The sequence below is a fragment of the Sinocyclocheilus grahami genome, unplaced genomic scaffold, assembly GCF_001515645.1.
Source record: "Sinocyclocheilus grahami isolate Dianchi unplaced genomic scaffold, SAMN03320097.WGS_v1.1 scaffold1366.1, whole genome shotgun sequence".
NCBI lineage: Eukaryota > Metazoa > Chordata > Actinopteri > Cypriniformes > Cyprinidae > Sinocyclocheilus > Sinocyclocheilus grahami.
The window spans coordinates 457,287-476,760 of NW_015506545.1; the positions used below are offsets into that span (position 1 = coordinate 457,287).

At 33.5% G+C, this 19,474-nt stretch overlaps 1 protein-coding gene across 1 annotated transcript in view; it reads right to left on the bottom strand.

The window, feature by feature from the left end:
• The window catches only part of LOC107569629 (piezo-type mechanosensitive ion channel component 2-like), a 66,621-nt gene that overhangs the window by 44,729 nt on the left and 2,418 nt on the right, over positions 1–19,474 (bottom strand). The window contains 10 exon segments of the mRNA XM_016255745.1: positions 1,449–1,490; positions 2,185–2,358; positions 3,218–3,366; positions 4,009–4,278; positions 4,316–4,435; positions 5,823–6,053; positions 8,381–8,524; positions 9,281–9,385; positions 14,941–15,063; positions 16,224–16,392. Of these exon segments, the coding sequence (XP_016111231.1) occupies positions 1,449–1,490; positions 2,185–2,358; positions 3,218–3,366; positions 4,009–4,278; positions 4,316–4,435; positions 5,823–6,053; positions 8,381–8,524; positions 9,281–9,385; positions 14,941–15,063; positions 16,224–16,392 (1,527 nt within the window).

Consider the following 19,474-nt stretch of genomic DNA (forward strand, 5'->3'; position numbering starts at 1 on the left):
TGAAATGAACTGTTGAATTTGTCATGTTATCTAAAAGTCTCCTTCCACTAACTGTCTGTGAAGTGGAGCAGAACAAGGTCCTGTCAGGCCTCGCTTTATACTCTCATCCACAGACGGGGCTTGTTTTGGCTATGGGAATGGGCAATTTCACTGCTTGATAAATAAAAGCAGCATGGCACAAAGATTCACGTGCTTAGCACACGAAATAGATAAATATTAAGTCAGTTCTTTGAAACAAGAAGCATAAGGATAATTGTATGTGCAAACAGTGGGAAACTCTGTATATTGCTGTATATTACTCTGTATACTCGTCAACCCGATCAATTTTTAGTGATCATGTGAACACTACGTTTGGATTCATCAACCGCAATGATTTGATTTTTCATTCAGCTACTGTTACCGACTCCATGCGAGTTAATAGTTCAAATTAAAGGGTTAGTTCACCCAAAAATGAAATTCTGTCATTAATTACTCACCCTCGTGTTGTTCCAAACCCGGTAAGACAAGGTAACTATCTGGAGTAACTAGCAAGGTAACTAACAAGGATCTGGGTCAGCGCCGGCGCTGCTACACGCTCGCGTCATGATATTGTCGTGAACGCGCATCCACAAGTAGAGAGGAAAATGTGGAATAAAGTCGTTATTTTTGCTTTCTTTGTACAAAAAAGTATTCTCATAGCTTCGTAATTTTACAGCTGAACCACTGATATCACACAAACTACTTTGTCGATCATCGTGGTACTTTTCTGGACCTTGAACGTGGTAGTTACCTTGCTGTCTATGGGAGGGTCAGAGAGCCCTCAGATTTCATCAAAAATATCTTAAATTGTGTTCCGAAGATGAACGAAGGTCTTACGGGTTTTGAACAACACGAGAGTGAGTAATTAATGACAGAATTTTCATTTTTGGGTGAACTAACCCTTAAACGAACAGCCAAACATCTTTCTAGTTATTATTTTAGGCTGCTGTTGAAGGTAAAGTAGCCTTTCTAAAATCTTACCAACAGTTAACGCAGTCTTTTAGTGCCCGTTAAATGTAATAGAAACACAGCAATACTGTAACAGCAAAGAATGCTAAGTTTTGACGTGCTGGTCATCATCTGATGATCCAATCAGTTAACGACGAATAAAACAAACCTTTAATAAAAGGATTTTTTAATCCTCTTTGAATGTTACATGGAAATTAAATGGTTTTGAATGCGGTTTCATGTTGACTTTGAGAAACGTTGAAGTTCTAGACAGGAAAATTCAGTGACAGAGACATCATAATTTTTTTGATCTATCCAGGAATCTAGCGAACCGTTTAAAAAAAAAAAAAAAAGAGATATCATTAAGAGAGAAAAGAGTGTACTGGCGAACGGGAGTAGTGAGGGATTGTGGGAATTCAGGGAAAAGGTGAACATTGGTTGTTATTTCCATGGATGCCAGAGAAAGACAAGCAGTCACCCACCTATCCACGATCAGATAGATACGACCACTGACTTTAGTATAGCTGTGAGGGGAGGGACGGCAGGGAAAAGACGGGAGCACATGATTGGTTAAAATCAGAAATGGATTTGCATAAATAAGACTGAGGACTGGCAGCATTTAACAGATAAAACAAGGATGACACTGCTGCAGATTCAATAGAGAGAAAACGGTCATGAATGAAGAGAAATGAAGAAATGAGGAAACAAGGCATCAGGATGAAACAACGTCAAGTTAAGTTCAACAAGAATGAAACTACTAAAGTAAGATATTGCTCAAATTAATCATTAAAGCAATGTAACATAAGAGTTATCGTTCAACACACAATTATCATAATTATTATATAAAATATTATGTTTTAATAATAATAATTCTATGCATGAATAATAATGACTAATAATAATTGTTATTATTATTATTATCATAATAATAATATGTTTTAATGATAATTCTGAGCAATAATTCTGAGCTAATTATTGCATATTATTATTCATTACAACAACAACAACAACAAAAATAATAATAACAATTCTAATCAATCACAATCACATAATAATCATTATGATGATAATTGTTTATTATTATTATTATTTCACTAAGAAAATAGCTGATTTGACGTGGTTACAGGTATGCATTTGTGTTAAGACTCGTTTATGACACATGACATCTCCACTCTTCCTGTTAGCATCAGCTGTGACTGGCGGGAAAGCATCTCTCACCTGTAAATGGTGCTCTGCTCTTTGCTGATGACGGCTTTGAGATCGGTGAGCTGCAGGAAGTGGTCGTGGAAGTAATGCAGGTGCAGGATGCAGACCAGCAGGAAGGACGTGGGGATGAAGATACGGGTGAACAGATCAGAGAGGACGTACCTCTCCAGACCGATGTCCTTCAGTCTGAGAGACAAAGAGAGAACCATTACTGCATTATTCGGACTTAAAACACTTTCATTTTGGCCAGAATCTAATACTTAGTCATATACACATTTGAATGGACCACAAGGCAGCTGACTAGGGTCTGCATGGTATGGTTTGTGGTAAGTTCAACTGATCAAACTAGTGCTGTCAAATGATTAATTGCGATTAATCGCATCCAAAATAAAAGTTTTTGTTTACATAATATATGTGTGTGTACTGTGTACTGAAATTTATCATGTATATATAAAGTCACACACATACAGCATGTATTTTGAAAATATTTACATGTATTTACATGTATATATTTATATTCATATTAATTATATCATATATAAATATATGAAATATATAAACATAACATTTTTCTTAAATGTATACATGCATGTGTGTGTATTTATATATCACAGTACACACACATATAAGCTGACTAGGGTCTGCATGGTATGGTTTGTGGTAAGTTCAACTGATCAAACTAGTGCTGTCAAATGATTAATTGCGATTAATCGCATCCAAAATAAAAGGTTTTGTTTACATAATATATGTGTGTGTACTGTGTACTGAAATTTATCATGTATATATAAAGTCACACACATACACGTATTTTGAAAATATTTACATGTATATATTTATATTCATATTAATTATATCATATATAAATATATGAAATATATAAACATAACATTTTTCTTAAATGTATACATGCATGTGTGTGTATTTATATATCACAGTACACACACATATATTATGTAATCAAAAACGTTTATTTTGGATGCGATTAATCGCGATTAATCGTTTGACAGCACTAGATCAAACACATCTAAGGATGTTCGAAACTCACACGTCTTCTGATATGCCCGTCATTCTGGTCCAGGTAGCGATGGCGTTCTCAAACTGACAGGTGTAGATTAGGATGAGCACTAGCATGGTGTAAACCACCACAGACATCCAGAAGTACTTCAGGATCCTGCGCCACCACTCATAATGCACCTGAGGAGAAAAAACGCTCTGTCTAATACCTTTAAAAGAAAAGTTCATCCAAAAATTTAAGTTCTGTCATAATTTATATTTCTAAATAAATATTTATCTATTTTATCATAACATTTTTGGGTATATATCTCATATATATTATTTGTCATACATATATATTTATTTATATACATTATATTTAAACAAATATGTACAATTAAACAGGCATCTTTTTATGCAAAAATACAATAAAATAATAATTATCAATTATATTTACATAAATTCTATTTATAAAATTAGAATTAAAAATAAATTATATATATATATATATTACATTTATAAAAATATATATAAAATGTAATATAAAATAGGCTTAATTTGATGCAAAAATACAATAAATTATATACATTTTAAAATGATATATATATATAGGCTTAATTTTATGCAAAAATTACATGCATATTTCTGGGTGAACTACAGTATATGTATAAAATTAAGCTTATTTTACAATAAAACATAATAAAATACATTTTATTGTAAATTCTAGAAATACATATCGTTTTTTTATTTTGCATAAAATATATATTTTATTTTTTGAAGTGAAGTAAGTCAACATCCTAACAAGCTTTCTAGGCTTTCTGTGATTAGACAGCACTGCAGCACCTGGTAAAGAGCCACGCAGGACAGAAACATCATCATGTAGATGATCTTGTACATGACCATCTTTCCTTCGAAGCTGACGAAGAAGAACATTCCTCCGCAAACATAGATCCAGTATTTCACCAGCAGAGCCATCACTAGTTTCCCAATCACATGCATCAGGTCGTTCTCGTCCCCCTCCTCTTCCTCTTTGTCTTTGTCTTCCTCTGCAACCCACATGGAAAGTTATTTCTTTATGAATATATAACAACGAAGAGAGATTTTCTGCAGTGACTATTAAAGGGTTTCATCTGTATGTTACATATAGGACCCCACCTTTTTTCTGCTCATCTATTTGGACGTCACAAAGAGCTGCTTCCTCTTCCATCTTCTCTTGTCTCTCCATCAAAGTTTGTCTGAGCAGAAGCCAGAAACTCAGCTGACACAGAACCTACAAACAGTCACAATGCCAAAAACACATTAGCAAAATGCTCTGTAGAAACCCAATTTTTGGGTTTAAAAAAAAAACTGATTAAGGTTCATCTGAATGGACTGAAATTTATAAACAAAGCACAGTATACCAACGTTTTACATCATAAGTGTTTTTATACATTTCTTCATGGGGTTGCATTATAGTTATATATTATAGTTATATAGCCTAGTTATATAGTATAAAAAACCTACTAAATTATCTGTAGAATATGCTTCAAGTCAAACACCTGTTGTGTTTTGTTAGGAGACGCTCAGCAGTTCTTCTGTTGCTTTATAGGTAATATTTTCATTTACTGTACACAATTTTGCAAAATCAGACAATATTGCATCTAATATATACCACAATATTAACTTCTTATTATTGAATTATTGTAAACAAATATCACATTTGCAACTGGTTAGTGTTTAAAGAATGCTGGGAAATCCCTTCACGTAACCCTACAAGAGTGATTATTTATAAGTCATGTTTTAGAGAAGAAAAAAAAAATCACCCACAGACAAGCTGCTACTTTGTAACGGCTTTCTACTTCGAGGACCTTGATAGAAATGTAGTGGAGTGAAAAGTGCGATATATTTGTCTTTCAAATGTAGTGAAGTTAAAGTCATAAGTTTGCAGAAAAATAATACTCAAGTAAAGTACAGATGCTCAAAAAAAGTTTAAGTACAGTAATCAAGTAAATGTACTTCATTACGGTCCACCTCTATATATATATATATTTTTTTTTAAGTAATAAAATAATAATAATAAAAAGTAGTAATATAATAAAAAAGTGTTTCTGTGATCAAAGCTGAATTTTTAGCATCATTACGCCAGTCCTCAGTGTCACATGATCCTTCAGAAATCATTCTAATATACTGATGTGCTGCTCAAGAAACATTTCTGATTTATTATTACTGTTGAAAACAGTTGTGCTGCATCATATTTTTTTGTACCATTCAAAAGTTTGGGGTAATAAGATTTCAAAAAGAAAAAGAAAATAGACCACCTTTATTCAGCAAGAACAGATCGAAATTGATCAAATTAACAGAAAAGACATTTATAATGTTATAAAAGATTTCTTTTTCAAAACCTTTACTATTGATAATAATAATAATTGAGCAACAATCCTATTTGATGATTGAGCACCTTTTTTATTAGAATTAAAAAAAGAGTTTTTTTTAAATGGCACTAAAAGCAAAAGTGCATTATTTGTATTTCTTATTTACACTAAAACAAAATATACTAGTGCAATTTTATATACATATTAAATACAAATATACATATTTTAAAGATATATACAGCAGAAACTGTACCTATTGATGAGGCCTGATTAAAGTGAAAATAAATAATCTTGTATAATTGTTACCTTGGTGCTCAGTTCAGTGAAGGGCACCTTCATCTTCAGAAAGAAACCCGGCACTGGATCCAAGCGCTCAAAACACCAGATATACTGAAGGACCAACAGGAGGTTCCCATAGGCCACCATGAATGGCGAGGTCATCATGGCGTATTTCCTCCGGTCACGTACCATCCACAGAGTACAGGACCACAGCAGAAAGACAAACGTCAGCCAGCTAACGTACGTTATACTCCACGCCTTAGAGATGAAGAAAGATCGATGATGAGATGCCATGGTTCATAGTTTTATGTTTCCTGTTGAATCTTTTCCTACTCAAAATCTAATGTAGAACTTCAAAAGAATAGTTAAAAATATAAATCTGCTGTTAATTTACTTACCCTCAGGCCATCCAAGATGTAGTTGACTTTTTTCTTGCATCGAAGGGTAAAGAAGTTTTTAGCTGAAAACGTTACTTGGTAATTCATAAAATGGAATTCAGTGGCTACCATTAAAACGAAAATACATATCAAAGAACACAAAATGAATACCGTGGCTCCTGACGATATACTGAGGTCTTATGAAGTGAAACGATTGCTCTGTGCAAGAAACTTAACATTATTTACAACATTATTACATGCATAATCCAGAGCCTCAGGCAAACGGGGAAATTTAATTATTTTCCGCGAACTGGTTCTTTTGGACAGTCCACGTTCACACAGCAGCTTAATAAGTCCTAATAAGGTTACGTTCACACACAGTACTGTTATTTACGGGTGTGATAACTGCATTCTGTAACCGAACTCACACCCATACATTTTCAGGACTCACAACCGCATTCTCTTAACACACGTGCTGTGTGAACAGAACAGGACTGGACAACTACGAGAGATAGCCAATAGAACGCGTGTCTATCGTGAGTTACGAGTTTTCATGTGTGATTTCGGTAACTTACAGTGACGGAGAGCTGAATTTTCAGCATCATTACTCCAGTCTTCAGTGTCACATGATCCTTCAGAAATCATCCTAATATGCTGATTTGCTGCTCGAAAACCATTTATTATTATCATTATGTTGAACAAAGCTGAGTAGAATTTTCTCAGGTTACTTTGATGGATAGAAAGTTCAGAAAAACAGCATTTATCTGAAATAGAAATCTTTTGTAACCTTATAAATGTCTTTATCATTACTTTTGATCATTTCAAATCATCCTTGCTAAATAAACGTATTAATTTCCTTGATTTCAAACTTTTTCCTCAGTTCAGTGCCTGTTGGAGGAACTGAAGCACTGAATGACTTAATTTATCATAGGATCAGATACTGTATGCTGGCATACTGGCTCATTTCCAGTCAGAGTGACTGTCTGGCATCTGAAAGTGAGTTTTGATTTGATCAACTTGTAGATCTGTGCTGCTTGAGCCGTTTTAGAAGTTCAGTCCAATTTGGTGAACTGGTTCAACTACTTCACAAAAAAGAACCGGTTCAAAAGAAGAAGATTCGTTCACAAACTGGACATCACTCGGACCATCTGCCTGAGGCTCTGGATTACAGGTAATAATGTTGTAAATAATATTCAGTTTCATGCACAGACTGACCGTTTCGTTTTATAAGACCTCAATGTAGGGCTGCACGATAAATAGAAATGAAATCGAGATCGCGATTCGACAGAAGCTGCGATTGTCATGCGTATCTTTCAGTGAAGCACGGTTCTGTGATCAGCAGTAAATCTCCATCCGAAGGCCAGAGGGCGCTCTCGCGCTGAAACTCCAAATACGCCCCGCAGAAGAAACCCAGAAAATGCCTATCGCTGCAGCTGAATAAACAGAAGATTCAACTGCTTTCATTGATTCAACGTGACTAATAAACACACGACTACGGCAATATACGGTTTATCTGAGTTCTTATTATTATAATTTTCATTAAAATAAAGTATATTTATAATGCAATGCCTTTATCACTGCTTAAATACTATGAAATATGTTGTGTGCCTTATTCTGTGTAAGAAGCCACATCATCTCACAGAAGGATTTATTTCAAACACTCGACTGACTTTATGAAGTGAGTTTGGAGTAAAAATATGTTATTAAATGTGGTATTTTCGCATGCTTTCAGATGGAGCAGCATTTACTTCAGAGCCGTAGTTCACTGAGAAGCTATGCAAACAGCTGTCATTATCGTGAACGATTTCTTTCGATTTCAGGATCGCGCAATAAAATCGTCTGCGATTTTTTTGCGTAACTTGTCAGTGAACTACGGCTCTGTGTAGTAAATGCTGTTCCATCTGAAAGCACGTGATGATGATTTCCTGCTGATTACAGAACCGGCTTTTTTAACAAAATGCACATGACAATCGCATTCGATTAATCGTGCAGCCCTACCTCAATGCATTTTTTTTTCTCAAAAAACGGTAGCTGCTGACTTACATTTTAGGAATCACCAAGGACCACGTTTTCTGCTAAACATCATCTTTTACTCCTCTACTGAAGAAAAAAAACATCACCTACATCTTGGATGGCCTGAGGGTGAGTAAATTAAAAGCAAATGTTCATTTTTGGGTGAACTATCCCTTTAAGCTTTGACCTTCTCACCATCATAGCAATAAGAGCACAGATGTAGCTCTGCTTCATGACAAACTTGAACACTTTCACGAGAGCGCTTGGTGGTCCGCCCTGTTCTTCCTCTTCTTCTTCCTCTTCCTCTTCCACATCTGTCTTCTCCTCTTCCTCCTCCAGCTGTGAGTCCAAGATCTCATTCGTGTTTTCATCCGTCTTCTCTGTGTGGAGCATTAAAATAATAGTAATTTCCATTTGTTCACTTAAGAAAAATCTCAGTGAATGATCAGATATTAGTTAACTAGGAACTAGTTTCAGCCACAGACAGCGGTGAGATTCTAATCAGTTAGTCATGTTTAGAAAGAACCAGGTTATAGTGCAATGAGCGCTTTTGAGGAAGAACTTGTCACTGGATTTGCCCCAGTTTTTGACCATTTTTTTGTGTTTTTTTTGACCAGCCTTGGTATCAAATAAACTAGATATGGAAGAACAGAACAGTTTATTGCACTTTGTTTTTAAACTGGCTTTTATTATCTACTTCTCATCTAAATGTTATTAAACATTTCGATAGAAGCACCGATAGAACCTCTTATTTTAGTATGATTGAGATACTATTATACCTTTTATTAACAGTTTGAATTAGTTTTCATTTCAGTTATCATTTTAATTTTTGTTAAAGTATTAGTAATTTTGTCGTGCATTTCTGATATTTTTATATTTCTGCCATTTTTTTATTAATTTACACTTCTGTTTTAATATTTTTATTTAGTTAACGTTTATGTGAAGTAACAAAAATCACAACATTTCATTTTTATGATAACCCTGGGTAGAATATACAGTTAGAAGTTGAATTGTTTTATTAGGTATTTCAGTTCAAAGATATCTATGGATGTGTGTTTATGGTATCTCACCTTCAAATTCGACAGGCTGATCCACTTTGTACTGAGGAGTTGAGTAAATGTCCAGACTGACCGGTCCATTCTCAATGGGCACAGCGGAGACGTAATCAAACGACGTCCCATTTGAGTTGACCACCGCAATCTTTATAGCAACACACAAAAAAAAAGACATAAGGGACAGGTCATATAATGTGCACAGAAAATAACTAATATCTGTCTAAAAGCAATTAATATACAGCATACAAGATTATAATTGTTTTTGCAGCCAGTTTTAACCATAGACTGTAAAAAAGTGTGTTAACACACACATGTAGTGTCACCAGTGTTGGGGAAAGTTACTTTTAAAAGTAATGCGTTACAATATTGCGTTACTCCCTAAAAAAAGTAACTAATTACGTTACTTAGTTACTTTTTATGGAAAGTAATGCGTTACATTACTTTTGCATTACTTTTGCGTTACTTTTTAGTATATAGTATAGTATTATATTTGTTTTTAATATAAGAAGTTCTATTTATAGCAAATATAAAAGCCCTTTCACACCAAAAAGTGTAATGAATAAACCTCAGGCTGAAGCAAAAGTAAATTCACGTCTGTACAGTAGAACGCAGGAGAAGAAACACTCTTCAGCAATAAAAAAGCTATGACTCACAATTGTTAGTTTCTCTAAAGTCATTTTTGCTTATTAGTATGGTTGAACTGGATCAGCAAAGGTCAGCAGCAAAGACATCGGTTAATAAAATGGGATTAGATACATTTGTGTTATTTAACATTTTTAATTATTGCAGGTTTGCGTCATATTCTGAGTTTGCATTTCACTGTTTTAATTCATTTTGATGAATACTAAATCTGTTTTTGTGAGTGGGATGAATTAATGCACATTCACATTTAGTCTAGAACTACAGTAACATCATGTTCACACAGCGCACACAACGCCTCTGTACTCCCGATTTCTCCCAATATGGGGACAGGAGAGCTGTCAGTCAATAAATGGGAAAACAAAGTAACTGGCATTACTTTTTTGAAAAAGTAACTCAGATATTTTCTTGTAAATTAAAAAAGTAATGTGTTACTTTACTAGTTACTTGAAAAAAGTAATCTGATTACGTAACTCGCATTACTTGTAATGAGTTACCCCAAACACTGAGTGTCACAGTTGAAGTGTGTAAAAATCTTTGCTTGTCAAAATGAGTGAATCTCTCAAAACCAACAATAAAATGTAAAAAAATTTTTTTTTGAGTTGTGACGTTTTCATCAACCACATCTTTTCGCTACAAATTCTCCTTACAGAACGTAAAAATAAATAAATAAATAAAAGATACAATATATTTTTATTACAATAATAAATTAATATGCAATTAATATCAATGTAATGCTATTATTTTTAACAATTGCTATTTAAAAAAAAAGTATAATTTTAATCTAATGAGATTTATGGGATTAATGGGAAATATGAAAAAAGATATATTTTAATTATTACATATTTTAAATAATATATAATTATAGATATAAATTGCATTGTATATTGCAATATACTTAATTTTAATAACAATATATATTATTTATTTAAAAAGAGGAAAATTTAATTGAATGAGATTTACAAAACAACTAGTCATGAAAATTTGGAGGGGTGGGGAGGCTTCTTTTTCTTTTCATTTAACGGTTTAGGAGATTCACCCAGAGAGATCGCGTTTCACCCCAAAGCCACTGAATCATGCCACATCAAGAGCAGCGTACACACAGACACAAGCTGCTAAAAGCTCAAATCAATCACACTATATTTGTCCACAGTTCAAATTTACAGATACAGAGTTACATAAGACTTGGCAAAACCACAGTGATAGCAAACCTCCGAGGTGCTGTACCCGTCCTGAGTGGAAATGAGCTAAAGAGAGAGAGAAAGAAAGAAAGACAGCAGACGGGGCAAGGTGAATGTATTGATGAGCACAGGAGGTCGATAACATTATGCTGTTCTCTAACATCAGTACTGAGCAGAGCAAAGTACAGCGGCACTATTCACAGATAGAGACCAGCACTCAGACCGACGCGAGCTGAAAAACCTTTAATACTGATGCTAAAGTTTAAGATAACATGGACACTCTTGATGCTGTTTTTAAGACAAGCCGCTACAGCCAAAAAAAAAATATATATATATAATTATGCACTAATCAATTTTGTGATATTTGGCTTTTCATACCGTGTTGTTACAGACTAGTGGAATGAAAATACCCACAATACACTTTTAAGTGTTTATATTATTGCACTTTATCTATTTGCGTTTGTTGATTTTAATTTCAATACATATCTTTAACCCTTGTGCGATCTTATGGACATTTGTGTCCTTTTCTGTTTTTTTTTTTTATCATTTTGCCTGTGTTAATGCCAACTGCATAAATTTTGGCACAGGCGTGTATTTTTATTGGAATTTTAATATTTCACCCTCCTTTAATAAATCTATTTTACAATAGGTACAAAAATTAGTTCCTCTCAGGACTTTAAGGACAAAAATGTCCTCATTGAAACCCATTAAATCTGCAATTTGTATTCCCAGGTCCATTTAACTATAAAATGATGCAGTCTTTGTTAATAAGCTTTCATTGTGTTGTCAAAATGATACTTTTTTTTTATTTTACTAGATGGTGCCATTTTTTCAGATTTGGCCTATAAAGCAAATACTCACAATTTTCATGTTTTCTGCTTTTGCTGTATTATAGAGCCAGTTGGATAAATTATGCAGCTATAATTGTGTGGGTGTGTTGGTATGGATGTCAGAGTGTCGTTTGTATGTGTGTCCTAAAAAAAAGTGTGTGTGTTTGTGTGTGCGCACCTGTAATGTTTGAGAGAGAGAAATTATACTGTACTGCGAATCACAAATCCCACCGCTTTGTATGCCAGCGGAGCTTTGCTGGAATCTAATGGGAAACGTTTGGTTCTTACGGTGGCCGAGAAGTGCAAAGCAAATCACAATTCTGAAAACAAAATAACAAATTACAAACGCAAATGCAAGTCTAAAAAACAAAATAACAATTCAGAAAGCACAACAACAATTCAGAAAACATTATAACAAGTCAGAAAACACAACGACAATTCAGACAAACCGGAAGAGGTAGGTATAGTTTGAGACAGCGCCACTGGTTTGGGATTACTCACCGCTGACTGGACGAGTCATCTGTCAATCAAACAATACGGAGTATATATTTACATATAGTTAAAAGTGGCTGTAAAATATCAGCTCCAGTGGCGCAGATGAATATATGCTAGTCAATGACATTTTGACGCAATCGACCCAGATTCGATCCCAACTTTTGCCGAACTTTTTTTTTCTCCCTTTTCAAATCTCGTATCACATCGTAAAGGCATTTATTTAAAAAAATAAATTAAGGAAATGATCAAAAAGTTGAAAATAAAGTATCGGGTAGGGTTAGGGTAGGGGTAGGGAGGGCTTTATTGTACCAATAAGGTGGTATCCATTTAATAATTCAAATTATAATTTACACTCAATATGTTATTATTGAATACTGTTTTATAATGTACTTCAATACTGAAGTGCAGATAATTGCCACTATTTGCAACAAGTAGTATACTTGATAGTAGAAATCCTGCTATTTTAACAGTGTAAATAGGTATTTGCACTTAGTGTAAATAGCATATTGCTAAAAATCCTGCTATTTTCACTTAGTGTAAATAGAATCCATTGCTAATACGAGATTTGAAAAGGGAGAAAAAAAAAGTTTGGCAAAAGGTGGGATCGAACCCGGGTCGATTGCGTCAAAATGTCATTGACTAGCGCATATCCATCTGCACCACTGGAGCTGATGTTTTACAGCCACTTTTATCTAAATGTAAATATACACCCCGTATTTTTTATTCCATAGTAAGGGCAATTCATACAATACATTTAAACTGAGCTACTTTAATACCATCTCCGAACTTTCTACCACGACTCGTCCAGTCAGCGGTGAGTAATCCCAAACCAATGGCGCGGTCTCAAACTATACCTACCTTTTCCGGTTTGTCTGATTTGTCGTTGTGTTTTCTGACTTGTTAATTTGTTTTCGGATTTGTCGTTGTGTTTTCTGACATGTTATTTTGTTTTCAAATTTGTCATTGTGTTTTCTGACTTGTTGTAATATTTTTTTAATTGTTGTTGTGCTTTCTGAATTGTTATTTTGTTTTTAGACTTGCATTTGCGTTTGTAATTTGTTATTTTGTTTTCAGAATTGTGATTTGCTTTGCACTTTACGGCCACCGTAGGTTCTACACCCAAACAAAATCTTACTAAAAGCTCATATTTTGAGTTATCAACCTCAAATTTGGAACACAACTTGTTTAGATTTATGGCTTTGATTTTCTAGCCATTTTTGTGTTCAACATGTTTTATAAAATATATATTTTATATAAAAAATTGCTCATAAATCATTTTCATAAGCTTAAAGTTGTAATTGTTTTTACCAATAATCCGTCAAGGGTCTTCTTTAAAATGAGACCAAGCTTAAGTCTGTACTCCCAAGCTTCAAATGTTTATGACCGTTTTTGGACATGGACATCTTTGCCCTCTATGAACCTATGTGTAACTTTTTTAATTGACACACAAGGGTTAAAGGCCATGTTTTCTCAAAATGAGTTTTATCTCCACTTCAGCAACACTTACATGCACTAAAATGTACAGTTATATTCCTATCTATATTCTAAATATTTTTATTGATGGGTTTGTTCATATATCATTCGTACTGATTTATATAGCATTTTATTCTTAAAAACATGGTTGAAAATGTGTATATTTAAAGGCTCTAAATTTTTTTCTCCACTTCAGCAGCACTTGCATACTCCAAACTTAACAGTTTTATTCCTCTCTATATTCTGAATATTTTTACTGAGGGGTTTGTTAATATATCATTTATATAACATTTTATTTCTAAAAGCATGGTGAAAATGCATATGTTTAAAGGCTGTGAGTTTTTATCTCCATTTCAGCTGCACCTACATACAGCAAACTTAACAGTTTTATTCCTATTGATATTCTGAAGGTTTTTACTGAGGGATTTGTTCATATATCATTCACATTGATTTATATAACATTTTATTCCTAAAAACATGTTGAATTAGTTTTTTTTCTGGCTGTTGACCATATGTTTTGATTTATGGAATGATAAAAAGAGATATCCAAAATCACTTCTATAAAAACATTTAACTCTAATACGTCAACAAAATGAAACAAGAATTTTGAATCTGGCTTTATCCAATGTTCAGATTTATTTTCTAGAAACATGTATTTTTATCACTCAATAAATCCAAAAATGCTGTCAACAGCCAGAAAAAAACATTTTCAGCATGTTTTAGAATAAAACATTATATAAATCAGTGCGAACGATATATAAACAAATTCCTCAAAATATAGATAGGAATACAACTGTAAATTTTAGTGCATGTAAGTGCTGCTTAAGTGGAGATAAAACTTCAATAAAAATGGCCTTTGAAAATATGTATCGTAATTCAAATCTAGACACAAATAGATATAAAGTGCAATAAAATAAACACTTAAAAGTGTATTTTGGATGTTTTTGTTTCACTAGGCTATGGCCATGTTAAATTCGGACTTATATTGCGACCTCTAAAATTAAATATTTGAATTAAGATAGAGTTAACCTTGTGAGACATTTCCTTAATTTAAGCTTTAAAAATGCTCTTTGTTTCCTCACATTTCTTTCCTCAGTTTTCTGATGTGCTTTCCACCAAAGCAGCCGCTTCCCGATCGACGTGTGAACGAAGCTGTTTCCCGTGGCCTCATTTCCCTCGTTTATCTCCTCTTTCTCACTCTCCTGCTGGAGAAAGATCAATAAACACAGAAACATATTCAGTGAGCAGCATGAATGGAATTAAAACATGTATCATGGAGCAGCTTACGAATGAAAACGCAGAAGATGATAAACACACTTAATGGAGTCACGAGATGAAAACAACAACACTGAACTAATCATTTCATCGGATGAAAGCATAACGGCGTTTATGATTCATCATCGATCTCTCTGTGAAGTCACGCAACCAGTTATTCTCATCACTTAGATTTACGGCGACAAGAAAATCATGAAATCATGCTGTGATCAAACCTAGAGGCATGTGAATCAATAAGCTCATGCATGTGAGGTTTTGAAGGAGCGAGTGTATTGACCACTCTATAAAGTCACGACAGCATGTGGACAGATGAGAAAAAGGTGACAGAGATCAAACCAACATTGTACTTTATGTACCTATCATACACATCTTCATATCAGTGTTATTTTGGTACGATTCAAATACTATTATATAGCCATGATTTTTTTGTTAATATTTTTGAATTACATTTTATTTTGATATTTTGTTTTCACTTAAATTTTTTGTATAAGTTTCTGAGTTTTTCTTGTGTGTTATTGTCATTATTTATTCGTTTTTTTATAAGGTTTTTTTTTTCATTTTTCATTTTATTATTTTATTTATATAAAGGTAACATTTATTTTATTTAAATTAACAAAAATGATTTTAGATTTCCAAAATTTCAATGTTTCCAAATGTTTTCTTGAAACGAATTGTTAATTGATCAATAAATCAATATACAGGTTTGTCTCTCTGTCCTCAATATTTTGTTTGCCTTTTTTAAAATCTCTTAATATGTTCAAATCAATTTCTTTGTATTAAAGTGCATGAAGAATGCATTAAATTGAGCTTGACATCAAAGATACAAAAAAGATTTTGTGTAAAACACAATAACATACTTTATTTCTTTTCAAAATAAATTTATGTTTAAACCATTTTTTTCGTCACTGGAATTTTTATGCTTAAAAACATAAAAAGCCTCTATGCCAATGACAAAAATAATTTAAAGTATAATATTTAAAGGATATTTGGATATGTTTAACTAAAAAATATCATTAAAAATGTGTACATTCAAATAATAAATACACTTTAAAATATTAGTACTTTCTTCACTTCGTGACATTAGGCTCACCATGATCATGGGATCTTGCAGCCACAGACGGATCAAGGTGGCCAGTGTGTAGTACAGGACCAAGAGCATGATGGGATTGACAAAATGGTGCCAGTTCAGACCACTGTTGACAGCAAGCTTCCAGGTTGAGGAACAGTCGGTTCGAACGATGGAGGAGATGCCAAACAAACTGTGGAGAAAAAGTAAACCGGGTCATTTTGCTTTAATGATATCATTTTTATCCTGCTTCTTACTCTAGCTGTGACTGGGACAGAAATGATCACATGACCACAGCCCATGTTGAGGGAAAAACAGGAAGTGATGCGGAAAGCACTGGCTGTCAACACTGCTACTCAACAGTCATGCAGATCAAGGCGACGAGTCTTTCATCAACTACAATTAGGCCACAGACTTTTCCAACCAGATCACCATTAACTACACAACAACGGCTGTTCCTACTGTTCACGCCAAAACTGCTTTCACAAAGAAAAACTGATAACGACCAGCACAAAAGAGTGGGTTTATGGTCTACTTCTATCTATGAATTCAAGAGAAGGAAGTAAACAAATTGATACAATGTAAAAAAACAAAAAACATTATCAGTATTTAAATATTTTTGTATCAGGATAAGACACATTAAATCAAGAATGTATGAATGAATGAATGAATGATGCATTTATTTGGGAAAGAAAAAGACTTAAGAACCAAATTAAGTGAGTTTTAGCTTAAAAAAAGAAAAAATATCTGCCAGTGGGGTCAGAAAAATCTACTTAATTTAAAGGGAAAACAAGATTATTTTTCTTACCCCATTGTCAGATATTTTTTCTTATTTCAGACAAGTCCATTAATTTTGATAAACCTATAAAAAAAAAGCCTTAATATCTTTTAATATCTGCTTCTCAAATTTAAAAATGTAGATAACTGTACTGGAAAACAAGACAAAGATACTGAGGAAGAACAGCACTTTTTGCAGTGTATATGTAAGTGTTAACAGGGTGTTTGCGTTTAATGAGTTTATCTGACCACAATGCACTTCTAACTTGAGTTTCAGTCGACTTAATTAACCTTGAGATCACAACCGCAAACACAATGAAATGCAAACCTTAAAAGCAGCTTTAAACATTGAATTGATTTGAAATCACCAAGAGAAATACATTAGAAACACACCAGACCTTCTCTCTGCTGTAAAAAAGTCAGTAAATTATGATTAATAATGATGTAATATAATAAGTAGTGCTGTCAAATGATTAATCACATCCAAAATAAAAGTTTTTGTTTACATAATATATGTGTGTACTTTTACTTGTACTATTATGTATATATAAATACACACACATGCATGTATATATTTAAGAAACATATGTGATGTTTATATATTAAATCTATTTATATATTATATAATTTATATGAATATAAATATATACATGTAAATACATGTAAATATTTTCAAAATATATGCTGTATGTGTGTGTCTTTATATATATATATATATATATATATATATATATATATATGTATAATAAACATACACAGTACACACACATATATTATGTAAACAGAAACGTCTATTTTGGATGCGATTGATCGCGATTAAGGGTTTGACAGCACTAATAATAAGTAAATAATGATTTTTGGGCGAATTATTCCTCTCATATTAATAAAACCATCTTGAGTGTGTATACTAAAAAAAAAAGAGTGTAGAAAACTTTTCACTCAGGAATTACAAGTAAATTATACAAAGAAACAACAAGTAACACAATTAAACATGAAATATGGAAAGACTGAAATAGTATTTTCTTCTAAAATAAACTCCAATAATCTGTTATGACTTTTCAAAGGACCTGAAGATAAAACAGCATAACATTTACAGACAAAAGAACAGGCCACAATAAATTTCAAACAAGGCTGCTCTACTAAACATAGACCTAATGGCCTCTCACAGCCGAAGCAAATGCAGTCGGTGGAATCGATGCCCATGAAGAGCATCAAGGGCATGAGAGACGGAGCAGGAACAGGTGCCGAATCAGTCCATCAGCACTTGCAGATCATACACAGCCCAAGCCTGAGCAGATCTGAGAATACGGAAAATATGGAAATATGAGGTGAAGGACAACTAGTGCTGAAATACACAGCACCGGTCTGTTTGTTGTAGCCATTCAAGGCATCACAGGCTTGAGCCCAACGCAAAAAAAAAAACTACTCTAAAAGGCAGCATAATTATACAGCATGGCCAAATTAGCCAGGATAGCATCTAATGCATTGTGACGGGTTTAGTGAAAATGTATATATACATTTTAGGCTTTTCCATTGTTAATTCAAATTTGAAAAAGCAAGAGATTTTCACTTTTAACTCAATTTTTATCATACTTAATCTACATTTTAATAAAAAGTTACTATTTTACCCAATATTTGTTTGTGCTATGAATTGCTATGCTTATTAGGCAATGGCATGGTATGTTTAGCAATATCTGAGCTACAATTATTAACAAAATAACATGGCATTACCTTAATGGTAGAGTTGTAACGGTATGAGTATTTTACGATCTCAGAACCATCGCAGAAAAGATCAAAATTTCATGGTACACAATATCACACAACATGATTTGAAATGTATTAGTTTGTAAATATTTCAGGTACATGTAATTTTTTCTCAAGGAAAAAGCATCTCAGTGGAAAAAAATGGGGGGAAAATTGACTAATACTTTAAAGGGGTCATATGATGCGATTTCAAGTTTTCCTTTCTCTTTGGAGTGTTACAAGCTGATTGTGCATAGATAAGATCCCTGAAGTTGCAAAGACTAAAGTCTCAAAACCAAAGAGATATTCTTTATCAAAGTTAAGACTCTGCCACGCCCCCCTAAAACGGCTCGTTCTAACACGCCCCCACATATCTACCTCACTATGTGGAAATATTAGCATAATGCCGCCCAAATGTTCACGCAAAGAAAGAAGGCGTGGTTTCAGTAACCGCAGTGTTGAAGCAGCATGTCAGGGAGACGCTGTGTGTTTCAGTGCGAAAGCAAAAGCACTTTATTTGGCCTTCCGAAAGTAGATGCATTTAGGAATCTTTAAGATTACTTACAACAGAACAGCAATGCATTTTATAGACGACCGTTTCGTGAACCTAGGAGAGGAGGTAATTCTGACTTTGCTATGACAATCTAGCGCTTCTGAATCAGCTACTGTTTTGTTATTAGCATAAGTATTTGCTATTGACTGTTCAAATGCAGAGTTTTGCGCATCGTGTGTGTGTGTGCGCGCGAGCGAGCGAG